Source organism: Prionailurus viverrinus, chromosome B2, assembly GCF_022837055.1.
Source record: "Prionailurus viverrinus isolate Anna chromosome B2, UM_Priviv_1.0, whole genome shotgun sequence".
In the NCBI taxonomy this organism is placed as follows: domain Eukaryota; kingdom Metazoa; phylum Chordata; class Mammalia; order Carnivora; family Felidae; genus Prionailurus; species Prionailurus viverrinus.
The window spans coordinates 43,467,463-43,494,888 of record NC_062565.1 but is presented as its reverse complement, the minus strand read 5'-3'; the positions used below and the strand labels follow the sequence as shown (position 1 = coordinate 43,494,888).

Here is a 27,426-nt window from a genome sequence, read left to right as displayed (position 1 = left end):
GTATCATCACTCAATAACCATTCGACAGCAGTAATGCCTCTCATATGGAAAGAATTGGTTTTTTATTGATGGCAAATGTTGTGATGAACTTTCATGCCCACTTGGAGCCAGAGGGGCTTTTTATTGGGTGAACGGCACTAAGATGTGGTTCCAAGAAATGTCTTTGGAGTGTGGACTGAGATGTACTTTTGGGAACAGGTCTTATGGACGGTGCAGGGGGAGAAGGCAGGGAGCCTTTGCCTTTATCAAAATCTCATCAATCAAGTTGTGTAATAGCAACATTATTAATAACCCTACAGTTTCATTACAGCTGGTATTTTTCTAAGCACTTCTCTAGAACCCTAAAATGAAGGCAAGGCAGATGTTATTATTTCCGGGTTGCAAGGTAAGCAACATTGTAACAGGACTTACTGGCCCCACGAGCAAGGAGTCAGTTGAGAAACAGGTAGGTGTCCTAGGAGGATACTTTTAGCAGGTGTGAAAAGCTGTCCTTGGGCATCATAGATGCTCTCAGAAGATCAAGAGTCCTTCCCAGGCTAAATTCTTCCCAAATCCTCTTTGCTAGGCCAAATACAAGAGCATGGCCACCACATCCAGGTACGGTGTTCATCTCAAAGTCACCTGAAAGGCAGTTAAGCATCCTGATATCTAACCCAGATGCGGTTGAAACCATGGGTTATTTATGCCACGAGGATATGATGTGGCAGATGGAATGTGAATGCCACGTATTAACTAGTCTGGAGACTAGAGCCAGTCTCCATTGGACCTAATGAGAGAAGAGCCAACTTTGGAATATGGAGGTGGTGATGCTAGGGTATCCCATCCACGTTAGAACACAACCCACCCCCGGACTGCTCAGAAGCCAGCCTTGGCACTGACCTTGATAAAAATAAGAGAATTAGGGGACCAGATAGGAACTTGGAAAACACGTGGGGCTACCACCACCGCCATTTTATTAATATGGAAGCTGAAGCCTCAAGACTGCGAAGGGGCTTACCCTAGCTAGCAAGGTTAGCCAGGACAGAGTGGTGCTATGAACCCAGGACCCAGACAAGAAGGTGGCTCTTCACTCAGCCACCCACATCAAATCAGGGGCTTTTCTAGCTCACCCCGCCTGACTTTCCCTCTTCCTCCTTAACCCGTTGACTCCCCCTTATTATTTGTCTGCAGCTGGTGCTCCGGGACTCACCGGTCTATCTGAGTTAAGAAGAAGACATCTTTCCACACATTTGGTTGCTGCATGCCCTCACCACCCTCATGCCTCTATCCTTTACTATGAGGGAGCAAAGGTCCCTGAGCAGCAGGCTGCACCAGCTGTACAGACGATGTTGTAGCTCCGTGGGGAGGTCACATGCTCAATATCCAGCCTGCACTCCCCAAGGGGTGCACTATGAGATGTGTCCCGATCGCTCGGCTTCAAGCCTGTCCTGGTCCCAGACACAATAGGTTACCTAGGACTGGGTTGGAAGGGAAGGTGTTTTTCTGTTTCTAGGCCACTGGCTTCCATTACTCATGGATGTCCCTCGCCACGTTCACAGCCTCCTTGCTTGTGCTACTAAGTGGCTCATGGTGCAACATTTGGGATCTTGAGAGCTCAGATCTTTTGTCCTCTGTGACCTAACGCTCCCTGGCTCATGTTTCAAGGGATGTTTTCCTGCTCCCCCTTTTTGTCTTTTTTGTCTGTCTTGAGTTCTTCATCTGCTCTTTCTGTTTTGCTTGGCTTGTGAAATGTCATATTTCATTCTAAGCCAACATGCAGCTCCTATATCAATTCGACTTCAGTCACAGAATATCAAAGAGAGGGCGTAGGCCATGATTAGCTTCTATAGGCTCTAAGATTGTAGGAAATTCCATCCAGCGAATCTGCAGCTAATTACCCACGCTATAGGCAGTGCTCTTAATTGATATTTCACTTGGCAAACAGAGCAACTTAAAGGGACTTTTCTTTCCCCCAGCTTCTCAGAAATCAACAATCTAATTCTACCACCACCACCATTCGATTAAGGAGGAAGCCAGAGCCACCCACTGTGGTGGGGCAGTGTGACTATGAAGGCCCTGGTTTCAGGACTGTTACGGTCTCTCAGCTACTAGGCCAGCCACCTCGTCCTCTGTCCTTGGAGCATCTGTCACATGGGTCTTCCTCAACCTACCTTTTTCAGTCTGGATCCTCCCAGGTTCTCCCGATGAGGATAGCTTACAGGTTGCTGTCTCCTACACCCACGGCCAATGCTCTTTACACAGGAGGGATCAAGAATTAAGTACCTATTAGGGACCTGGGGTGGTGCAGTCAGTTAAGCATCCAACTTCAGCTCAGGTCATGATCTGACGGTTCGTGGGTTCAAGCCCCACTTCGGGCTCAGTGTTGACAGCTCAGAGCCTGGAGCCTGCTTGGGATTCTGTGTCTCCCCCTCTCTCTCTCTGCCCTTCCCCCACTCGCACGCTGTCTCTGTCTCTCTCGCTCTCGAAAATAAGTAAACATTAAAAAAAATTTAAGGGGTGCCTGGGTGGCTCAGCTGGTTAAGCGTCCAACTCTTGGTTTTGGCTCAGGTCACGGTCTCACAGTTCATGAGTTTGAGCCCTGCGTCTGTGAGCCCTGAGCACTGTCAGTGCAGAGGCTGCTGGGGATTCTCTCTCTCCCTCTCTTTGCCCCTCCCCCACCTGTTCTCTCTGTCTATAAATAAATAAATGAATAAATAAGAATTAAGTACCTTTTCTGTGGCAGACACCACGTTAGGCACTTTGTATGTATCCTCACACACCGTATACATCAGGCAGTAATGTATCTTCACCGCGATCTTACGCAGGAGCTATGAACACTGAGCTCAAAGAGGGTAATGATTAGCCAAGGTCAATGAAAGATTCAAATCATGTTCACCTAATTTCAACAGCTGTGTGCTGTCTACTAAGTTTTCTCAGGGAAATGATTTCTGCAAGCGGCCCTTACCGAGCACAAGAACTTTCGCCATAAGCCAGGTTTTCTCCCTTACCACTGCATTGAGCTAATTCTTTTTCATCATACTGCTGAAGCTTACAATCGGGGCCCTCCCTTCGGGAACACAGACCCAGGGACCATTTACAATGGCAACCAGCACATGTGTTTCCATAAACGGATATAGCTTGTGGTGGAATTATCAAACCCCAAACAAGCCCTCAACTCCAGCAAAATAGCCCCAAAGCACAAACTGTTCCCGGGAATGGCCTAGAAAGAGCATTTGTGGTTTCTACCTACACTCAGAAACTATGAGGGGACCAGGAACTCCAGAGATCCCCTAAAGGAAAGGTCCCCGGGCACTTGCAGAGGTGGAAAGGAAATGTGTGCTGCAGACAGCCCTCACCAGCTCGTGAGAGCCTGTGTGCATCAGTTCCCAACCGTGATTTTAGTGACGCCATACTGGTAGCTTGGACTTGACCATGGCGAGACGGCTTATACCCTATCTGAAACAGTATCCCCACCTACCCATTTTTCTCTACCTCCTTTGGTTTTGTTGTTGTTGTTGTTTGTTTACATAAACCTCTCATCACAACTGAACTTCATGTTAGTTATTTTATTATAGGTTTGGTGTTTATCGGCCTTTGCTATGATCTCCAGTGGATGGGACATATTTTAAACTATATTCTAAAATGAGTGGAAAATGAATTGCTTTTCATAGGTTAATCTGACATACCTCATGCGTGACCAGGTATCATCGGTTACCTTTCTATTTATATGTATCTTCCATCGCATCTAGTTCTGGAAAGTTGCTTTTGTTTAAATTGATTCTCTTCTAGTTACTACATAGCCAAGTGACAGTAGACATAGCCATTCTCATTATAAACTAATTTAAAAAGGTAATTTTCCAATTAACAAATATACACCAGTGTAAACTGTGCTCTCACGGTAAAATAATTAGAGAAGTTGCCGACAAGTTTGGAAAGAAAACAAAGGTATTTGTTAGTGGCAAGACCTAATGAAAAACCTGACGGTCTAAACAAGAAAAACTGACAAGCACTATTCTCCCCACAAGAACACGGGTAAATTACTTCTGACTTAATAATTTTGCCTAAGGATAATTTCAGGCGTCATATACACAAATCCTCCCTCTGGAAAGCACACAATGAGAAAACCTGTGTTGAAATTTTGGCTTTACCATCTAGTGTTTACAGAACCTTGGCCAAGTTGCTTGACCTTTCTGAACCTTTGTTGCTTTACCTGTAACATCATTATCTGCCATGCTTTGCAAGGCTATTGCATTAAATAACATCATGAATGTGAACGCAGTTGGAAAGCGGTGAAGTACTACAAAGCTATGGTCTATTATTTGACCTTTGAGAGAGATTGGGACAAAATAAACACCTCGATGAATACCACTGCAAGTATTAATAAAACTAGCAATAGTACAAGCTACAAAAATATGGTTCTTCCTCGAGTTAGTCTCTAAGGCAGCACTGTCCACTGCGATACAAACATTCTACACCTTTGCCCTCTAATACAGAAGCCATTAGCCACCTGCAGCTTTTCAAATGTGGCTCTTCAAATTGAGCCCTTCAAATGTGGCTAGCATGACTGGAGAACTGTATTTTAAATGTTTTTCATTTCATTAATTTCATTTAGTTTCATTTAAACAGTCATATGTGGCTGGAGGCTCCTGTATTGGACAGCGCAGCTCCAAGGCATTTCTTCAACTATGTTTTGGAGAAAACTCCCTCTTGGCCCTCGTCGTGAAGGGATTTGGTTTTGCAAGCATCAAGAAGCCTGGTGATAGAAATCTTGTGGTTTCGTGCAAAGGAGAAAGTGTGGAATGGAGTGAAGCCTGGAGGACATGGAGAGAAGGGGATGGCCTCCTTGCCCTGTGGCCATGTTGATTTTGAAGAAGCCAATGGGACCTGCCCTTTTAGGATCCCAGTGTCCCTTCTTATCTGCTGTGTGACCTTAGAAAAGATATTTCGCTTCTCTGAGCCTCAGTCTTTTAACCATAACGCCTGCTTCATAAGATTACTGTGAGGGTTAAATGAAATAGGTTAATGATCCAAAGTGCCAGCCCAGAGCAAGCCGTGAACTCTCAACTTTTCCCCGTCATGCCGGGAGCACAAGCAAATGGGGGTAGCACATTGCTTCGTGTTTGTTGCCTCAGGCCACACTACTGCTCGGCTGCCTAGCCATGCGTGGGACATCACTGGAGCTACGTTCGGCCTCAAGCAGCCCGGGCTGGCACACACCCAGCCTCCCTCCCTCCATTCAGGCCTCCTGAATGCCCTGACCTCACCCAGCACTTTGCTCTGAAGATCTCCGAGGCCTTCAAAGACTCCTCTTTGGATTCAATACAAACGATGTTCCTTCTGGGTATGTACACAGGTGGGGGGGCAGGCTGGAGGGTGCGGCCCAACTACCTCTCAAAGTGGAGCCACAACTCCCTCTGCTCAGCTCCTCAGATTTCCCTGCACTGGCCTTTCCTCTGCAGCTGATGGAAAAAAATGCAGTCTGGCTCATCCCCACACAGGCCCTTGGGTGAAGTTGAAGACCTTAGTGCCTGCCGGGGCAGGCCCACTCCAGCTAAAAAGCAGGTGCTGTGGTCCCACATTTCAGGTGTGGCAAATGAAAATTCAGCAAATGTCGAAGTCTCACCTCTTAGATTGCCTCTCTCTTCTAGAAGCAGCACCAAAATCCTTCAGATGCTGGGCTCTCGGCATTCGGAAAGCAAGATCACCGGATGTGACAGTTTAACAACATGGCTGCCAAGTCTTTGACGTTTCTCCCTTCAGAGGTAGGGCCCCCTCCTTGAATCTGGGTGGGCTCGTGACCACTTTGACCGATAGAGTATGGCGAAAGTGACACCATGTGACCTCTGAGGCTATGTCACCAGAGGCCTTGCAGCCCCCACCAGGGTGGCTGGGACACTTGTCCTCAGAGCCCAAGCAGCCATGTTAGAAGCCTAACTACGCAGAGGCCACGGTGCTGGAGAGCCATGCAGAGGCCCTCCTGGAGGGAGGCAGTCCCAGCGAAGACCATCCTTTGCCCAGCCCATCCAGGCACCCGACATGTAAGCAAAGACGCCCCCAGCCTTTGCAGTCTTTCAGCCGAGGCCACAAACATTTACAGTGGAGACAAGTCATTCCTGCTGTGCCTTCTCCAGACAATCTGAGAGCATAATAAAGTGTTCTTCTCTTGCACCACTAAGTTTGGGGGCGACTTGTTGCTCAGTAACAGATGATGGGGCCCCAGCACAGTGTCTCACAGAACTCCAAGCCTCCTGAGTCCCAGCTTCTCTGGGAAACTGAATCCCACAGACTGAAATGCCCTATCAGAGGACCTGCATGGTTGGAGCTGTTGATCATTGATGAAGGGGAGACAATGCTGGACAGGCATAAAAATTGTCTGCGGTAGAACCCCTGGGGGAGGGGAGGCAGGCAGGGAGGAGCACACTTTATTTTTCACTTTATTGTCATTGTGAACTCTGATCTTTGAAAATCACTCTTTTTTTTTTTTAAGTGAAAAAGAAATTGATAGAGGAGCAAGGACTTGCTAGTGTGATTTCAGTGGATGTCTTTATTCAACCAAGTTCGCATTGAATTTGCATGTGGTGGGGTTTTTTTTTTTTTGGTTTATAAAAAAAATTTTTTTTTTAATGTTTGTTTATTTTTGAGAGAGAGAGAGACAAAGTGCGAGCAGGGGAGGGACAGAGAGAGAGGCAGACACAGAATCTGAAGCAGGATCCAGGCTCTGAGCCATCTGCACAGGGCCCGATGCCGGGCCCAAACCCACGAACTGTGAGATCGTGACCTGGGCCGAAGTTGGGCGCTTATCGAGCTGAGTCACCCAGGCTCCCCTGCATGTGGGGGTTTTTTGTTCTTGTGTTTTCATGCTTTGCTAGCATTTTCTTTTCTGATCAGCCCCATGTTCTTCAGGGTCACATAGAGCACTCTACCCCAGAAAAAAGGCAAAAGGCAGCCATTTTTAGTCACAGTGTGGCGGTGATGAAAAGCGCTCTAGGTCCTTAGAGGGACTCAGCCGTCCGTGGGACAGAAGGAAGAGCCCTGAGCCAAGAGGAGGACATAGGGATTCATGAACATGTTGCTTCAACACACTATTTTAATATTTCCAGGCCTCGGTTTGGTCGTTCACAAATTGGTTTCAATGATGTCTAAGGTCTGTCTTCTAACATTTTGGAGAGAAAGAAGTTAATATTTATTAAGTGCTTACCGTGTGGCAAGCAGTATGCTAGGCCTTCTATTTATTTTATTTAATCCTCAAAAGAATTTTTTTTCCTAAGAACCGGCATCCCCGGTTGGTACATGAAGAAACCAAGGCCCCGTGACATGGAGGTTTCAGGAGCTGGGAGGCGGAGGGGTAGGATTCCAAAATCAACATGGCTACCCCTCCAGAAAAGGCTCACTCGCCTCTCTGCCCCCACAGTGTTTCCCACACCTTGTGCCCAGAGGCTGAGCGTCTGGTTCTTCAGTCTCTAATCCTCCACTGTTAGGAGGGAGGGTCCTCACTGCATTCCTTTGTACTGTCATCAGCTCCTTAAAGTGGCAAGAAACAATAGCGCCTTTCTCTGCTTTCCTGGAAGGGTGGCTCTTGGACCCTGCGGAGTCTGAGGGCAACCAGGGCAGCCCTCCCAGCCCGACTGCCCCCAGGTGCCCTGGGCAAGTCTAGAGGAATCCTGCCACCCAGCTCTCCCGTGCAGATCTCGAAACTGTTGAGTAGTGTGAGCTCCCATTTTCCCCTTAACAAGAGTCCCGCAACTCCTCAGCTCTGGCTTATGGGACATATACTCCACTCACCACGGGACTCAAGCAAGCGTATAACGACCCCTTCTACAAAATATGAGGGACTCAGCTTTCGCTGCCAGGCATGCACTTCTCCATGACCAGGATGCCTCTTACACTTGTGTTTTGATGAAGAGGGTTCTGCCTGTGTGGAGATGCCTCGTGCCCCAAATCTCTTCTCACACGTCTGTTATTGATGCCTGGAATCACCACCCAGGGTTGACCAGGTCTCGCTACAAATGGCACCTCGAGGGGTCATCCAGGACTGTGATATCCAAGAGGAACGATTGCAGAGCAGATAAGGTCACAAGCTTCAAAGCCAGACAGGCTGGATGTCAACTCTACATGGTAGTTTGAAGATAACTGTAAATCCTTTGTCCTTTCTCCTGTTAAGAGTTGGGGGTCCGTTTCCTCTCCCCTTTGGCTCTGGGCTGGCCCCTGTGACTGGCTTTGGCCAACAGAACACAACGGAAGCGACTCTGCCCATCTCCTCTGTCAAGGGCGACCTCCAACGACGTGCAACTTCCGCTTTTGTGCCTCTTAGAAGCCTGTGCTGGGGAAGGATTCGGACGATTCAGCAGAACCACCCCGCTGAGCCCTGCCTGCATTCCTGACCCACGGACTCGTGAGCAGTCAAATGGCTGTTGTCTAAACCACTACGTTGTGGTGGAGGGTGTTAGGCAGAAACAGAGAACTGAAAGAGTGTGAGAATTAGAGCATGCCTTCTTGGTGCAGACTACAGATGCTGGGACGAATGGTAAGGAAGTCCTCATCAGGGAGGGGGCCCTGGGGCTTGTCAGAGGCTACAGAATTGCATGAGTGAAAGGGTAGGGTGCGAGCGGAGAAAATTCTACGAGATCCAGCTACTCCACAGGCCTCTGGAAAAATGCTGTGAACGCTGACAGGACTTCTCAATTATTTTCACTACTGCCACCTGACTACAGAGAGCAAACCCAAAGTTTGGCCCAGGGTACCCTCCTACAAGTGGAAGATTTCTCCAAAGTCTTGTTTCATCTCTACAACTCCTGTGAATTTTGTGTTATATTCCATAATTTATTCATCTGCATTTTAACATTAAAAAGCGGTAGAACTGGGGTGCCTGGGTGGCTCAGTCAGTCCAGTGTGTGACTCCCGATTTCGGCTCAGGTCACGATCTCACGGTTCATGAGTTCCAGCCCCATGCTGGGCTCTGTGCTGGTGGTGCAGAGCCTTCCTGGGATTCTCTCCCTCCCTCTCTGCCTCTCCCCTGCTCCTGCTCTCTCTCTCTCTCTCTCTCAAAATAAATAATTTTTTTAAAAAATGGCTGAAGTTACTTACCAGTTAAGTAGCCTAACTTCCCCCTACCAGAACCTCTTTACGGAAACTAGACACTCCAGGAAGAGGGGTCAAGATGAGACCCGAGACTCTGTGTAGCCCCAGAACACACGTGCACCCTGAGGGGACATCAACCTCACCCACCTGCTGAGGTCGAAGACTTGGGACTTTTCTTTCAGGATCTAGTCACTTGCTTCAGCAGCCAAATCTGGCCCCTGGGTCCCGCTCTCCTATCCCATTCTCCGCTGTAAGCTGTCGCTAGAGTCACAGGGCACTCGACTCGGGACAGACCCTGCAAACTCCTTCCAGACACATATGGAAAACTTAAGTCACCTGAGACTCCAGTCCTATCTCTGATGCACACTCCAGGTCGGCCTCCCCCAGTGGAAAGCAACCTGAGGCAATTCCCGGCCTTCCCCAGCATACTCGAACGCTTCCCAAACGTCCTTTTTTTCTCAGACAGACAATTCACACACACACACACACACACACGCACACATCTACAGCCTGTGTAGATACGTTGACACTTGGAAGCAAAATAGAGGAAAGCTTTTATTATTGTTTGCCATTTGAAAATGATTATCCAGCAGGATGATGTGTATTGAAGGAGACAGCTGGCAGTTAGCATCCCGGGGAGAGCTCCCTTTCTAGACCTGGGTGAGCCTCCACCACCTCCCGGCTTCCCGAGTGGGGACTGCCTGGTGCCAGACTTGGACGCCTACCAACACAAATTAAAGGAATAAAATGCCTCCTAGACCCAGGCAGGCCAGCGTTGGGGGAAGCAGGGTGAGAATGCCGAGAATTTTAAAGGGATCATCACCTCAGCAGGAGACCGAAAGTCAGCCTCAGAAAGTGCAGCAAGTCTCTGGTTCTGGGGTACCAGGGGCTTCCAGATGCTGTCTCTCCCCTTCCCCACCGGACCCCCGGCCCAGGCCTCCACCCCTCCCCACTAGAAACACTCCCTTCCCAGCCCCTTTTGGAAACACAGCCCCTAAAATGACACTCGGTGGGAACCCCGAGCTAACCGACTTGCACTCACACGTGAACCTGGAGGTGGGGGTAGAGAACAACCACTTAATGGGTACAAGGTTTGCGTCTGGGGTGATGAAATGTAGCAGCTGTACCACAATGACAGTGCACGAGATGCCACTGGACTGTTCACTGCAACATGGTGAGTTTTCTGTTACGTGAATTTCACCTCGATTTAAAGAAGAAGAAGGAGAAAAGACTTCCCGAGAAAAGAGTAAACCCTTCTAGAGCCCTATCGACCAGCGCACCTTTGACCGCGGACCTCATCTGCTAGTGGGAGGCTGCGTTCCAGCTCCTCGCAGGACAAGGACTTCGGATGGTCCAAGGACAAAGGGAAAGTAAGATCGGCAAGCCTGCCCAGTAGGCTAAAATTAACCGGTCTTCCATAATCTGGATTTGGCAAGTGACGGAACCTCTCCTACGTTCCTCCTCTGTGAGCTCAAACGTACATGTCTTAGGAGACTCCTGAGTGGAGCCTATAAAAATGACTGTAACACTCAGGCCAAACCTGGGGAGCCATATATTTGAATCTTATAACTTTATATCTTTCTCAGCCACCAGCTGGCAGTCTCCAGCAAGTCCCTACATCAGGCAATGCAGGATTTTCTTAATATACGATTTTAATCTTCAACAGCCCTTGCCAATTCGAAATAAAGAGAAGAGAGAATTCTGGGATCGTGTGCCCTACAAGTTTAAAAGGAAAACGAAAGAAGTCCCATCTCGTACTTCAACAAGTTGATTTGATACTCGGAAAAGGACCCTTTGGGCCAAAATATATTTTTGCTTTGTGTGTCTAAATAAATAACCCCCCTCTTTTTTTTTTTTTTAATAGAAAGCACATCACTGGTGTCTAAAACCAAACGTGGTTTTGATTGAACCAGACTTACATTTATATCTGAAGCTCATTTGCTAACAATAGAACTGGCTTTCCCATTTGCCAACATCAATGTTGACCTGTTTTCACCTAAATTTTATAGATGTCAGAAAAAGAAACTGTTCACTACTCAGTGGCATACCCTGGCCTTTTTCAGCCACACTTGCCTGCATTTTTGCAGCTCCCTTAAATTCCCCTTGTCACAAAAGCTAACAATAAGGTCAAGTATTTCAGTGAGAAATATTGAATTATTATCCAACTTTGTCAAACGGCCAAGAGCCTACGAAAGCTAACCACGAACTGGAGGAGAGAGAGGCTTAACCTCGGGCCTCCCGGCCCTGCCTCCATTGCACGGGGAAGGATTTTTGGCACTGGGGGGCACCGGGAAGGTTGGGGCGAAGGGGGGAGGGGGGAAGGGGGGGAATGGGGTCTGGACAGCTCACAATCACGTCCAAGCTCCCGTCCCTCTGGGGTGTTTCGTTGCACTCGTTTGCTGCTGCAAAGAGCCAGCTTTGATTTTTCTTGGAGAGGGCTCCAGGCCCCCTAACATCTCAGCCGTGCCAACACCACGAGGCTGCTGACCTCTCCTGATCCCCTGGCCATATCCCTGCCCATCAAGGCTAATTTCTATGACAACATAAACTCCTCCGTGTAGCCAATAAACTCAAACCCGATGGAACCTGATGTGGCCAGGAAGGAGGATGACAAACTGGCAAGATGTCAGGGCTGGAAATAGAACTCGCTTCACCAGCCAGGAGCTTGGGAGGGGTAGCGATGGATTTATGCGTGTGTGCGTGTGTTTTATTCGTCCTAATAACCCTAATAAAGATTCCATTAATCAATAAACTGTCTCTTGCAGAGACAGAAATAAACACACGGCCCCCAAAGTGAGCTTCGGGCAGAACCAGAACACTTCCTCATTTGACCCCAACCTATGGTGGTTGAGGGCGGGAATAACCCTGTTACCCTGTTACCTCAAACAGACAGGGTCTGTCTGGGCAAGGTACTTGGTCATGAGAGAGAGAGAGAGAGAAAGAGAGAGAGAAGGAGAGAGAAATAAGGATTGGCTTTTAGCTGAGCAAGGAAGGCAGCAGTGCCCCCCCCCACCCCAGGATGAGATGTGAGGGATGTCAAAAAAGCATCCCCAGGAAGGTTCCTCTGCTCGGAGCAGGGTATGTGGCTTTGGAAGCAAGGTTTTAGCGGTTCCAGAAAACCTCTCTTGAAATGCAAATACACTGACTGCTCAAAGGTGAGGGTCAGGGCAAGTTCATTTATAAAAGGGGAGGCCCATGGTGCAGGGTTAGTTGGTATGGGCTTGGGGAGAGACACAGTCCAAGGCGGGCCTCCAGTGGAGAGGTCTGGAGGTGTGGGGAGAGAAGACCCCCAAGATTTTGCTTTCAAGTTTGACTTAGGGTCGGTCACAGGCATGGCTCTCACTCAGTTCTTGGAGGATGAGGCCATCCAGAGCATAAATTTGTCCCACCCAGTTATACTCATCACCCTTCCCTGTTGACTGCCAAAGGGCCCATGTGCCAATGTGGCCCTCACTGTCTCATCAAGACTCCAGTGAACACAGACACAGTGGTAGATGTTGAGCAAGCAATTGGATAGAGTGTATCTGAGAGTTTGATATTTTATGCTGTCACTTCTCATATTCTTTATGTTGACACCCTCTTTTATTAGACATTAAGATCTCACATTTTCCTTCCTGATACATATATGGATGGCGTAGGCATTTCTTTTAGTTTTTAATTATCCTAATGTCGAATATGATTTTGTGAAGTGTGACTCATGTCCCACAGAGGCTCCGACATAGCTTACCAGACCGCACCCTTCTAACCTCTTGGAGTCCCTCTTCCTCGTCTCGTCAGTGGGCGTGTGATTTCGTGTGCTGAGGAACACCACAGAGCCCAGAGCCACTGTCTCGCTCTTTGTCTTTCTGGAGAGCCATACATGGGATCTCTGTTGGGGCGAGGGGTCTGCCTACTCCCAGGGCCTGCGCTTTAGGGTGGATGTGGGGCTGGGGCTGGCTCAGCCGCAGACCCAGAATGGCAAGGAATTGCTCAGTCTTCCAGCTCCAGCTCAAGTGTCATCTTCTTGCCTTGGCCAGGAGTTGCTGCCTCCTTGGGTTGGGGGGCGAGGGGGGAGCCCTTGGTTCACGTCTCTGCGATGGCACCGATGCCCTGTATCGTCACTTACGAGATTATTTTTCTGTCTCTCTGAGCAGATGGTAAGCTTCTAGAGGGTAAGGATGTGTCTCATCCATTTTCAGTTCCGTCATTTCTAGTACTTATTGAATGAATAAAAATGCGGCCCCTCCCTGACGGTCAGATGCCAGTCGGGGATGGTGAAGCAAAGCAATAACTCTCCCAAAATATTCTGTCTAGCAAGGGATAAGGTGAAGGAAGCTGAAAAGTCTCCCTCTCCCAGCCCCCATCTCCTTCTGCCCCAGACATGGCTTAGCGCTCGTGGGATAACCACCTGGCACGATAAGGTTATGTCTATCATTAAACAGGGGTCGGATGATGAACTACGTTCTAAGTTTTATCCGATAACACGACGCTGATACCAGTGTGTTCCATCACTGCCCCATGGGAACGGGTTGCCTTCTGCATCTCTCAACTTGAAGAGACACTCGTTATAGGTAACTAAGTGCATAAAAGGTAAAACTGGGATGAAAATTCTATTTTCAAGATTAGCTGTTCTCTTTTCATTTGCTTAGGTGGCTCAGATAGTGTGTGTGTTAAAGACGTCAAGATTGCACGGCCTCAGCTCTAGAGCCAGCCCACAAAATGGCAACTAGAAAGGCCTTGACTACAACAAGGCCATAACATCCCCCCTTTGCAGTGAGGGCAAGGGGGCCACCTGTCCACTAAGGGACAATCCACCTGAAGTGTGTCGCCAACAGATGGGTCATCTTTGTCCATGAAGGAACGGCACTGACGCTCTTAGACTAAATGTCTCGGTCACTAAGTCAGGCCTGAGAAACCATTGATGGGTTTCTCTGACGAAGCAGTACCCAACAGGTCTTTTGCAATAAGGTTAGCTGGAGCATGGTGTGGGATCAGTATGCTGGAAACCAATTTACACGAGTACACGAAGTTTTTAAGAGAATCAGCTTGCATGAGTTTATATCAAAAGTTTATATCAAAAATCATAAACACTAGCAAAGTAATGAAGGGTAAGTGCTTCATGAAAGGATAATACGGAAGATGCTATTATAAGGGAAGGAAGTGTCTCTTGCAGAGAACGAGGATGGGAACCACTTGGAAGTAGATGTCCAACTCTTGACTTCCCCTCATCTATTTACAGGGCGACCCTGCGTAAGTGGTTTGACCTCTCTGGGATTCCATTTCTTCACCCTCTACAAAATGGCCATCTTTGCCAATTCTGTGAGGAACAATGGACCTCATTCTCTCTCTTAATGCTAGGCAGACTCTAGCTGCACCTCTTAAAACTGCTCATAATTTCCCCACTCTAAAAACCACTCCAAATCTATAGGTAAGAGTTACAACGTGGTCCCTTAACATACCATCTAGCAGGTAATATATTATTGTCCACTATTAAGGAGAAGGTCAAGAGAGGTTAAGTGGCTCATTCAAGGTCACACATTAAGTTAGTAGGGGTTAAGGATCTGGAACCCAGATCTTTTTGCCACTCTCTGCTTCCCCCTGGCAAAACACCACTCAACCCCTTAATGCACAGTTGGCTGCATGGCTGTTACAACAGGGAAGAGAAAATGGAAGAGCGGCCCCTCCCCCTTGGACTATATGAAAATCACCCACTTTTTAAACACCAAGCCTCCCATATATTGTGGTGGAAATGAAAGGCCTGTATGACTAAATATAGATGCCGAGGACCTTACAAATACTTGAGTATTTTAGAAAATGAGAAATGGGAAATGAAATTGGCTATAAGCAGAAATCAAAACTATCTAAATTCTCTCCAGAAACTGATGGCTAACTTTTTAATCTCTGTTGTTGGCAATCTGAAGCATTCATGGATTTGCTTAAATAAAGAACGGCATGACCGACATCTCTTAGTGGGATGCATTCAGTTAAACCGAGATGCCTTCCCGTATGCTTTTTAGTGGTGGTGAGCCTCCCAGCATATTGTTTTCTGCCTACAGTAGGTGTCCAGTCAATATCTGCAAAAAGAAGGCAGAGTGGGTGACAGGGAGAGAGCTCATTTCTGTTCTCTGGGATTTCAGTTAAGTGGGATATTAATTCCATATCAAGTGGATTTAAGGAAATAGTCTGTTAAATGCTTTAAGAGAATTGGAGAGAAGCCCTACCTATTCGGTTAAAGAGATTTGAATGATCTAGGGCACGAAATGCGGACGCCCCATTCCCAGGCTCCTCCAGGCTGTGTACAAGTGTGCAAAACTTGGCACACACCAGTGTCCCATCCCAGGCGGCAGCTGGGTTTCCTCAAGCCTTGGGCCTCTGATCAACTGTCCCCACTACACAGCATTGTCTTTTAGGGATGCCAGTTCAGAAACTGGGGCCCTGGGTGCTGCCCCTTCGTCAGGTGGTGAGGAGGACCCCAAAGCCACTCCCAGAAAGGTAAGAGTTGAAGCTGTCAGAGATTTCTTGGCTTGGGCCTTTCTCCTGTTAGGTGAAGCCAATGCTGCAACATTAAGTTCAATAATGCCTTTTATCGGTAGGCAGCATTCACATGCAACTCAATACACCTAAATGGAAAATCTTAAAAGAGATTACAGATGAAGCACCGTGGTCCGGGTAGGGCCAACATTTCTGTTCTGAATGTATCGATCGATGTCTTTTATATTTATGGTTTATGTGATGTAATGTCTCTGAGTTCCTTCAGGGAAGGAGCCCGTGGTAAGCCCATTGCCAAACTTGGCCGTGTGGCTCGGTAGAAAAAGTTTATAAAATAGATAGAAAGATATTCCTTTTTTTTTTAACCATCAAAATAATAGTTTCTAAAAAGTTGTTCCACTTGGTGCTCCAGCTCTATTGTGATTCAAACTATTTGAAAATTTTATTTACACTTTTTAAAACAATCACCCTAATTACTATGAGTAATAATAGGTACCGTCTATTTTCTGTCCATTCTGTGCAAGGCACTTTGCAAGGCTTGCTCCTATCTCATTAGCTCATTTAGTTCTCATTATGCAGATGATAAAGGAGGGTGTGTCTAAAGGAACATGGTCTTTGGAATCTGGCAGATTGAGGCTTGAGTCTTAATAGCTGTGTAACCTTGGGCAAGTCTGATCTTCAGTTTCCTCACCAGAAAAGCAGAGATAGAAACAGTACTAACTTCTTCACAGGCTGCTGGAAAGATTGACGTAAGACACGTGAAATACCGAGCAAAACACCAGGCTCGTAGTCCAACGTGCAGTGAAAGTTAAATATTGTGTTCTCATTATTACTTGATCATGCCACCAGTACCAAATATGACTTGTCTCCAAAAGGAAATTAAAACAATGAATGGCCTTCGGTGCCATCGTAGGGGGGAAGGAGGTAAATCATCTTCCGTCTCCATTCCTTTCTCCCCAGGACGTTCATCCCAGGGAGACCTGGGCCAAGTGAGCCCTGGGGACAGCTATGGAAGACGAAAATCACGAGGAATGGGTAGCTGGCATGCCCTTGTGCATCACAGGGGTGGGCTCAGGAGGACGATGCCAAGAGGAAGGGTGACAAAGGGGACTTTCTGGAACTACGATGAGCTTCTGCACCTGCTCCCCGCATCCCTTCCCTCTCTCTCCCTTACCCTCCTGCAGGCCTGGGAGCAAAGCCCCAAGGGGCTCTGTGCTCCCCCTGCTCTTGGGGAAGCCAAGAGCCGGCATCCTGTGGAGACCTGAGCAGCAGCAGGGGGCAGCCTGGTCACTGTCTGCTTTGGCCAGCGGGGGGGCCCCCCCAGAGCCCCCACAGCGCCTCTGGCTCTGGCAGCTCCCTGGGAAAGAAGAAAGCAGCATCTTACATGTGTGGCATATTCTAAAACAAAATAATAACCGGGAGATTTTATAGACTCTGACAGGGGGAAGAAGGGAGTGAAAAAAGATGGAACAAAGATGCCATTTTAAAGTTATTGGCTCCTGTTCAGGATTTTACTATTTTCTATGGCAAGGAGCAAGTAAAAAATTCCTCCTATTGATGAGTATTTTTCTACAGTCATTGAAAGCCAAAGGGCTCGGGGCTTCCGACTTCCCCCTTGGGGAACCTGTGAGCCAGTGCCCTGGCTAACTTAGGGGAGGGGTGGCTGGCCAAGGCGGGAGGCTCACAGGCCCCCAGCAAGCGGCTCCGATGGGGAACGGGTGCAAGGGCACACACTGTGTTTTCAGTCCGGATTCTGTGATCTTTCTGCCAAACAGGGGTTTACAAAGCAAAAACCTCCAGAGAATTCTCATACTTTCTGGCTTATTCTCCTGGTGTTCATCTTAACAGGAATCAGCTGTTTGCCTTCTCACTTATACAGCACGTTGCCGAAGAGAATTTAGCATCTGGTCTGGCTATTATTAAAAACAAGAACATCCTGCTCTGTTGGGAGAACAGCACCACTGGCAATAAAAGGACAGAGATCATTTGCATTCAGGATTCCAGAGATGTATTTCAGTTCAATATCTGCTCTCCCTCCTCCCCCGGCGGCTCTCATTTCAAAATTTCCTGATGCATCCATCATTTGCATCGTGGTCTCCTTTTTTCCCAACCAGAGACACAGAGCGGACTTTTTCCTTCCACTGGGAGGCAGGGATCACTGGAGTTGTTCAAACACCGATCCGCTCCTGCCGTGTGATAAAATTGAACTACCAGAGGAATTTTTTTCTTTTTTTACAACTGCGGAAATGAAAAAGTAAACAAGACTAGGAAGGCATTGGTATTTAGGCTCCAGCTTTTTGTTGTTGTTTTCGCCTTTTTCTTTTTTTAAGCATCGGGCTGGGAGCCTGAAGGAACCATATAATATGAAAAACCCTGGGAGGTTTTATTAGCCAATAAAAAAAAAAAAAAACTGAGTTCCTATTAACCACTTAACTCCTTGAGAAAGTTCCGCACTTGCCTCCCTCCCGAGATCCTTCGCTCCCTTCCCTCCCATATGCCCACGAGGAGGGGGAAGTGGGCCCATCCACCCTGCCCTACAAAACCTGAGCGCACAGTCTATGTTCCAGAAATTGTGGTGGAGGGTTAGACTCAATGATAATCTCTGTACTTCTCATCTGTGAAACCACTAATAAGATCTTGATAAGGAGTCAAACTTTCTGTGCCCCCAAACCCGCACACAAAAAGGCTCTTCAAGCACAAGGCTAAAAAGGAGAAAGGTCACTGGGACGTTCAAGATTTAAATATGAAATGACTGTAGGGGAAGACAGAGTGGGGCTAAGGTCTTACCGAAAGACCATAATGATGCCACCCAAGGCTCCTCTCTTTGGGGGGCAGGAAAACGAAGAGGAACTCAGAAACAGAAAGTGAAACTCGCCTGAGCTGTTGCCCGGTCAGAGGTGGACGGAGTTAGAAAAAAAAAAAAATCAATAAATAAATGACCTAATTTGGGAAGGAAATGATGTCAAAGGAGATGTAAATCCTAAAACCGTTATATTAATTCTCCCACGGTTATGCGTGTCCCGTGGTTTTGCCGTTTGCTTTTTTTGCTTATTTTTAAGGAAGAAATTCACACATTTACACCAGTCCATCACCCAGCTGGAAGTTCCTGGTACTCTGGTCTCTCAAAGCCCCCCAAAGCTCTGCCCCCATATCCTGGACTTCCTAATTCCACCAAGACTACTGTGTCTTGCTTCCATTTTCCACCTCCCAGCTAACACTGGAACTTTGGGTGCTCCGGGACAGATGTCTAAGGCCTCGGGAGTACAGGCCACATGACGCCTGGTTGTAATTTTGTGTTCTGGTCTCACCGAACATTGTGCAGGCAAGACTACACCTTGAGGGGCCTGTGTGGAAGAACTTTTGCTTGTCCCCCCAGACTCCCACCTCCTTTCCGCCCCCCCTTTAGCATTTTGCTCTATGGTCTTGATTTCTTTCTAAGGATGACTGGTGGAGGGTAATTCTTCCCTTTCTATTATTAACTATGGAATGGGACAGAATGACCTGGGGGGAAGAAAAAAAGGCCACCAAGGGGATGGATGCCTGGGTGTCTCAGTCGTTTGAGCACCCGACTTCTGCTCAGGTCATGATCTTGCGGTCTTTGAGTTCAAGCCCCACGTCAGGCTCTGTGGTGAGAGCTCAGAGCCTGGAGCCTGCTTCGGATTCTGTGTCTCCCTCTCTCTCTGCCCCTCCCCTGCTCGCACTCCGTCTCTGTCTCTTTCTTTCTCAAAAATAAACATTAAAAAAAAAAAAACAATAGTTGCCTCTTTACCACTCGTGGAATGAAGGTAGTACTCTTTTGTAGGATTTGCGAGGAAAACAAACACCCGAGACAAATAAATGCCATGTCAAAGAGCACGTGTGTGTGTGTCTATGTGTGCATGTGTGTGTGTGTGTGTGTGTGTGGGAGAGAGAGAGAGAGGGAGAGAGAGAGAGAGAGAGAGAGAGAGAGAGAGAGAGAGAGAGCTTCAGTGTTCCCCTGCTCAGGCACCCCTTTCCATCCCTCCACCTCCCTTTTCCCTCCCTTTAGACACACACACACACACACACACACACACACACACACACACATACACACACACCCCTTAGGGTAGTTCCCTTGGCATCACCAGCAGATTCTTTTCTTTGTTAAATTCCTTACTAATTTCATAGCTTTTTAAAAACTTCACTTCCAAGGCCTCCCAATCGAATACCCACTACCGGGAAGTCATCACAGAGAGACTTCTCAGGGTGCACAGGAATGGAGGGAGGTTGGGGAGAGCTTCCCTTGCCTTTGCTCAGAGCTCGTAGTTTAGAGCTCGTGATTTATCCAAGTGTTGGTTCCTACCTGGCTTTCCTTGACACCTTCTCCAGGCCTGAGGTGAGAGCCAACAAAGGAAGAGCGGGGGTGGGTGAAGGAACTGGGGTAAGCCAGTGTGCCCAGCCCTCGTGTGCAGACCGGCTGTCTCACCACCTGCACATTCCCTGCACCAACCCCCAACAGCTCTGGCATGAAGGCGTCCCTCCCGGCCCCTTCGGGAGTTTGCCTGAGAGCTCCCGGAGAGCTGGCCCGTGCTCACTAAAACCGTGGCAGTCAGTTGAGCTGTCCCCGGGAAAACGTAGAGACTTCACAGGACCATCATCTCATAAGCCTCCTCTTCCTCCCTGTGGAGATGCCCCTAAACCATGGTTTCCTAGAACTGGTCTCTAAAAATGATTCCCAAATAATTGGGACGGGAAAGCCAGCTGACTGGATTGTCCAGTTTGCCTGATAGTCACGGTAGGGTTGTTTGCTTAAATCAGTCAGGCCAGCGCCTCCATCTCGGCTGTGGCTTTTGGCTGTGTCATTATTGTTAACCACCCGTTTTCCAGAAGGAAAGAGAAGTCAGGAAAGAGAAGATCTGTAGGCCCAGCTCTCACTCACCGATCGTGAACGAGGCCTTCCCCTTCTTCCTCCCTTGCCTTTTCAGACTGTTTTCAAATCCCATAAATATAAACATGTGGCTCTTCAACCGCATCTGTAGATAATAACTTCAGGGGGCTTCCTGTTTACATGGCAATACCCATTTCCCAGCCAAAAAAGGCTCAGCAACAGAGAGCTGAGGTGTTTATTGGGCCAGTGTCGGCTGGGATTGAGTTAACAGGAAACACCCACTCTCAAAGCAATGTCTGATGATTAAATATTTGGGGGGCAGGGGGCACAAGGGGTCAGACGCACTGGAGAAACGTCTTTCCTTCCTCCGCCTGTCATTTCCAGTGAGAAACAGAAGCAGCCATGACAAACATGGCCAAGCAGTCCAGGCCTAACAAAGTCCCACAGCTGTGCTATTCCCTGGCTGCACAGCCCGGAACGTGAGGAGGAGGGAAGAAGTGCAGACGGGAAAGCCAGGAGCCCCCCTCACGACACAGCCAAACCTCAGGGTGCCATCAGGTGAAGGGATGGAAAGGCTTGATACACATCCATCTCTGGGAAGCCCCGCCGTCTTCTGCCTGGCTAGCCTGTTTTAATGAGCAATGTATTCTCACACCAGTTCTGTCAAGAAAGCCCGACCTAAGAATTTAAAGATAGCCTCTAGCCCACTGGTTCTCAATGGGGGGTTACGTTTTCCTCCCAGGGAACATTCTGGAGACGTTTTTCATTGTCATGACTGGGGCAGTGCTCTTGGCATCTAGTGGGTAGAAGCCAGAGATGCTAAATATCCTACAATGCACAGGACAGCCCCCCTACACACACACACACACACACACACACACACACACACACACCCCAAGGAATTATCCAGCCTGAAATGTCAATAGTGCCAAAATCTGGCCCAATGCTTCTCCATAAACCAAAAAACTGAGACCCAGAGGAATAAAGCGATTTGCCCTAAACCATGCTGCTGGACAAAGCCAGAGACAGTGCGAAAGCCATTGTGCCCACCTGTCATGCAAGGCCTTTTAAAACGACACAGATGTCTAATTTAAAAGGATAACTAAGTATACAGCTTCAAAGAGTTGCAAACAAGTTCCCCAGCCTAGGTGTCACCGGAGTGCTTTCAGGATGTCTCCTAGTCTTAGAAATTAGCTGTTTCCAAGATTTCTCAGAAAACAATGTCAAACAGGTAAGAATGAGCAGATCTCAAAGGAGGCCTCTCTACCTCTTAGCATCATGTGGGCCACCGGCCAGGGCCTGACCATCTCTGCAGAACTGTGGTAAGCTAAGGCGGACAGACAGCACAGGACATAAAGCCACCACTCTACCCCAGGCCCTCAACCTTATCGAAGGGGAGGGACTTACCAAAAACAGACTATGGCCCATAAAAAAACAAAAACAAAAAAACTCCAAACTATAGTTATGCTCGCTAGTAGAATTTTTCTGAGGCTAGAGCTCTCCAGGCCAAGGCCCATTTTTACTTACCCTTGAGGTTTGATTGACTTTCTGTTTTAAGAACCCAAGAGAGACGTGGGAAGGAAAACAGACTACCGGCTATGGCCAGGCTGCTGGAGATCTGACCACAGCCAAGGGTTCACTTGTGGGCCCTTGTTCATGTGCCCAGAGATTAGACCCACAGGACCATCGAGACAGCTGTCTTTGTATCTGGACTGGCCCCGCAGATAGAAGAAGGGGCTTTACCGAAGGATGGGGTGAGCGCTCCTTCCTTCAGACACAGGCTGATAGGGAAGTGAGTTAGTTCACTGCTAGATCCTTCACCCACGCCCCTGTAGGAGTAGGACAAAAGAAGAAGGTAGCGCTCACGGAGATTTTTCAACCTCTCACCAGTAACATAGACCTCTGTTCTCATCCGGCCCTGGCAAGTCCCACGGCCAAAAAGTGCCCAGGTGTAGGCAGGAGTAGGCGTTAGACTAGAGAATGGAGCCGCGGCCGAGAAAAGACCCAATGTACACACATAACAAAACCAAAAAAGCCATTTTATTGAAAATTAAATTCAAACTTCAAATTAATATTACAATCATGAGAAAAAAAAATGCCAAATAGTTCCATTTACAGTTGCAACATACAATACAAATAGTCCCTTTGAAGTTGAAAGTAAACTCATCCACAATCATGGCCTGTGGGACAAACCAGAATTTGTACAATATGTGCAGGGAAAGCAGATCTTGGGCAACAGCAATTGGAAAAAAATAAAAATGAGAAGCTTGTATTTACACAAAATGCTACAAACATTTTTGTTCCACAGAAATCTAAGAATGGTAAAGCATATCCAAAAAGAAAAAATGGAATTTTATTCAGAATACCTAAGAAATTACTGTAACTTATGGTTTTGGCTGATATATTTCAAAGTACTGCATAAAAAGCAAACAGTTATTTGTAAACATGAAGTAAACAAACATCTAAAAAATTCTCACACAGAAAATATTTTTTAAATGCATTCCTTTTTTAAGAACAACAAATTCAAGGTTTGGAAGAGTCGCTTTTATTTTATTGGTTATTGTTCTTTCGAATATCCTAGAAATAACTCCTGTTCTCGCTCATGCTCTGTGTTTCCATGCATTAACCTAGACTCTGAGTCCGTTCCTTTCCTGGGAATGGAGGGAACTCTAAGCCAGCGCACACATCTCGTCCCCTCTGAGTTTGCAACGGATGGTCCCTGACGGTGTGGATTTCTCAGCTTCCTTTGAAAAAGCCCCGGTGGGGCGAGACTGTCTACAGAGTAACCCATAGCTCATCTGTTGCGTCTCTCTCGGTTCCAGGCTGGAGGTCACTTCCCTCATCCAAAACCAACGCTGTGGTACTTGTTCGGGGGCCCTGGCAGAGGTTACAATTTGTGAGACAACTCAAACAGATCAGCGTGTCTGTGTGGGCCACGCTGTGAACTCCAGCAACGTTGGCGCTACCAAGAACCATGCTCCTTTAACCTGAAGGAAATACAGAGCGTTGGCTACTACATGGCTTCACGGTAGGAGCAGTAGTAAGGCTTTGCTTTGGTCTTCGAATCACAGATCATACACATGACCCAGTGCAAATTAAGGGTTCAGTTAAAAAAAAAAAAAAAAAAAAGGAAACGAAAAAGAAAACTTTAACCCCCAGGCTTTGACAAAGGGCAGAATTTGATCTAAGAAATGTGACTTACCCCTTTGGAGTGGTTGGAGGGAGGGGACAAGTGCTTGAATTTTTCCCAAGGAAAAAAAAACAAAAACAAAAACAAAAACAAAAAAAAAACTTTTAAAGTGTTTCTGGGTTGCTGCCTGCAGCCACTCTAATAACATTTCAACACAAAAGCATCCCTAAAGTCACTTAGTATGTGTACTGTAAACTTAAAAAAGCCCTTTTAACATTAAAAAATAATGTACAAATATAGTACCTTTTTTTTTTTTATTAAATAGGGTACAGCTGGCACCGGCGGTAACATTTTTAGGTCAATTAATTAAAATTGAAATGTGTAACCAGACACTGGCTTTTTTAAGTGCTGCTGAAACACACACACATATTTTACACTTACAAATAAATGGACAGTGTCGTGCTTCAAGCTACCACACACAAACAATAAATAGTATCAGCTACTACTGCCATCTTAGTTAAGAGAAAAGTGGCTTATTTATCTAAGCATACTTGGTATACAACCTTTAGAAGGCAAAGAGTTTCGTTTTGCTTTGTTTTGTTTTGCCCTCGGTTTTGGTTGGGAGGAGTCGGGGCGATTGCAAGGGAGGCGCCCAGCGAGAAGCACGGGGCCCCCCACGCTGCCCTGCGAGGCCTGGCGGCCAGTGAAGCGGGCTTGCGGCAGGACGACAGAGCAGGGGGTCTCTAGGCGCTGGAGGCAAATCTCTACACAGTTCTGTTCAGAGGGGCACCGAATTGAAAGGAAGGGGCCCGGACCTGTGGGAGCCCAGGCAGGGATCTGCCCGGTGGTGTCATCGAATGATCCTGGCTTGGATTAAGGATTCCCGCTTGAGAATCTGCCACGTGGTCGCCAGGAGCGGTCAAAGTGCATCTTACAGGAGGGCTTCCGATCAGATTCATACACAGTAGTTAAGATCCCAAACTCCACATGACCTTGCCTTCCCTTGACGCAAAAGGGTTGGCTGTGGCTCCCCACAGGCCAGGTATTCTCTCAGGTCAGCTACCTGCTGGAGCTTGCCTGCTACTTCAGATGACCCGCTCCCCCATAAGACAATGACTGAATCTGCTCCTTTAAGGGCAGAGTCCGTGGAGAGCTGCCGGCGGGGGCCTCGGGGAGGGCAGGCCTGGGTTCTCCTGACTTTCTGTTTGGCAAGGCCGGTGGGTTAAGAATCCCCGGGACAATTTGGCCTTTCCTGTACTAAGTGCATCCTGATGGACCCTTCAGCCACAAGTGCGGCCGCCTGCTACGTCTTCCCTGTGAAGCCTGGCGATTTAGAGTTTTGCTTTAACTATGAAACGGCAGAACGTTTTTCTGCAGTTCCATGATTCACTTGTGCTTGTCTTTTTAGTATGACAAGAGTCATTGTTATTTGAAAGAAATTAGGAAACCACATCACTCCAGCATTTCATGCTAACAAAGGGCAACAATAAGAGATAAAGGGCTAAGAGTTGGTTTTTAAATCCCCAATTATTGCTTTAAAAGGCAAAGCTGTGTTAGAGGCGATCAAAGATCTGAAAGAACGAGACATAACATTTCCTTCATACGTCACAAAAACAAGCTACATCTAAAATATTTGGAGATGGACGTATTTTTGAAAATCACATTGTGCCTGAACTGAAACTGCTTAGCAATATTTCAGATATGGCTCTAGCCCACTGAAGAAATTTGTTATTTAATAAAGAGCACTTTTAGAGACCGAAGTCAACACATCAGTACACTAAGAAATGTTTCAAGGGTCCAAATGTCATTAAATAATTATAAATATATCTTTAAAGTTATATGACCATTCACGTTAGCAAGTTACCTCAGATTTTACACATATTCATAATTTAAAAAAAAAAAAAAGAAAACAACACACAGCCAAACACAAACACTATCTATACCATTATGGCTATAATAAGGTATTGCCATTTTCAGTTTTGCATAAAAGGAGAAAGGAGAAGGGGGTAAGGATCGAAGGATGGGATTTCTTTTTGGTTAAATGGGAAAAGGAAACAAAAAAAGTACAAAAAAGTAAAATAAAATCATCTATCCTGATCAGTATTTTTGGAGTCGCTTTCTTAAAAGTAGGAACACAACAACAACAACAACAACAAAACTGAACCAAACAGATCGTACGAGAACTTGCGGTAAGTCTGAGAGCAGTTTGGAACAGTTACTCTGAATGGATCGCACCATGCGGGAAGCGTCCATTCTACCTCTTTGCCCTCCGCGTGCACCTCGACTGGCTTTGTAAGCTGGTCTGCAGAGGGCACTGGTCCATACACAGCTGCAACCGTGAGGGTGTGCGGTTTCAAAGCACAGAGAGGAAGCGGCTTTGCTCTTCTTCCTCCTGAACCTGGAGTCCACCTCTCTGAATTGGCATAGGAACGGGTTATTTATGATAACAGGCCAAACGACAACACAACAAAAATACCTTTTTCCTTTGTGAAAGTACGTCTTACATAGAAAACCATCTGAAACCTGAATACGATTGTCTCTCTTGGGCCTTCTGCTTCTCAGTGTCTACCCTCTTATGGTTGCAAGATCATGACTGAGTGGGTGAATGAAAAATCTTCTAAAAAATAGGCACTTTGTAGATAGCTAATTGATATACATATATATGCGCTCTCTCTATATATGTATATATCGATACATTTGGGATGCGGCTCCCAGACACCGCTGGGCCACTGCTGAGGAATTTCAATATGGTCGCCAAACAGATTCATCCATTCTGCCACTAGAATTCAAAACAGTTGGGGAACTGCTGTGGCTTCCATCAGCGTCAACACCATCATTCTGGGTGGGCAAATTTGGGTTTAATAGCGTGCTGCCATTCGAGGTGGTGGTGCATGGCGGAAGCATTCTGGAAGGAGACCGATCTCCCCCCGGCACCATGGGGAACTGATAGGATCCTGACGAAGTGCCATAGTAGAGATATGGAGTGCTGCTGGTCTGGAAGGGTCCACTCTGGCTTTGGGAAGAGCCGGGGTAGGGTGGTGGCAGGTAGGTGTGGTAGTGGGTGGTGGCGGACATACCGAGGGACATGCCTGAGGTGACTGGCGGGGTGTAAGTAAAGGTGGCTGGATAGTGCATTCGTGGGTTGGAGAACCGGCTCTCAGTGAGGGATGAAATGCTTGGGAACTGCCTGGGGTCTGAAAAAGGGCCCAGTTCTGAAGCACCTAAAAATTATAACAGAAGATGGGGGGGGAAAAAAGTCTGTAAATATCAATTAAAATAAAGAGAGAATTGTTACAAGAAAAAAAAAAAAAAAACAAAAACAAGAAACTTTAGCCTCCCAAAAAGGAACAGCAAAGCCACAAACAGACCTTCAAATGCACCGGTCACTAGACAGTCTTTTTTTATTTTTTTTCCACTTTACCGTCTTAGCGGCACGTATCCTTAAGTTCTTCACCCCCTTGAAAAAAGCCCAAATGTGTGCTAGGTCTTACGTGTAAACCAACCCAACACCGCTCATTATAGATTCACTCCTCAGACTTTAAGACTGAATCCTCATTGGTTTTGTTTTGTTTTTTCTCTTTTCATTTCTCATTGCACCTCAGATATTTGAAAGTGACATTTTTACTAAGTCACTCAACCTAATTTTATTTTCTCAACCCAACATAAAGAAACCCCAAAGTGATCAGTTTTGTTACTGGTACTCTTGGCAAGGCCCCTTCACCAATGAAGGAACTTCAAAAAGATACCCTAACATGTTCCTATTACTTCTTTTCCATTTTTAAAATAATGTATAATCTTGTTTTATTCTTCATCTTAGTAACAGATTTCAAAAAAAAAAAAAAAAAAAATCAAACCGGACTGAAATCAAGCCAGATTTCAACGTGTTCTGGAACTATCTTACTTTTCTGGGGGCACATGAGGA

The 27,426-nt window shown here is 46.9% G+C and overlaps 1 protein-coding gene across 7 annotated transcripts in view; it reads right to left on the bottom strand.

Moving 5' to 3' along the window:
• The window catches only part of RUNX2 (RUNX family transcription factor 2), a 326,243-nt gene that overhangs the window by 78,638 nt on the left and 220,179 nt on the right, over positions 1 to 27,426 (bottom strand). For 4 of the 7 annotated variants that reach the window (XM_047858044.1, XM_047858045.1, XM_047858049.1 and 1 more), the window contains one exon: positions 22,395 to 26,725. The exons of the other annotated variants lie outside the window; for them this stretch is intronic. In XM_047858044.1, coding sequence (XP_047714000.1) covers positions 26,247 to 26,725 — 479 coding nt within the window. In that variant the 3' untranslated portion in view covers positions 22,395 to 26,246. Of the gene's footprint in view, positions 1 to 22,394; positions 26,726 to 27,426 lie in introns of those variants that run through there. 7 annotated transcript variants of the gene reach the window in all.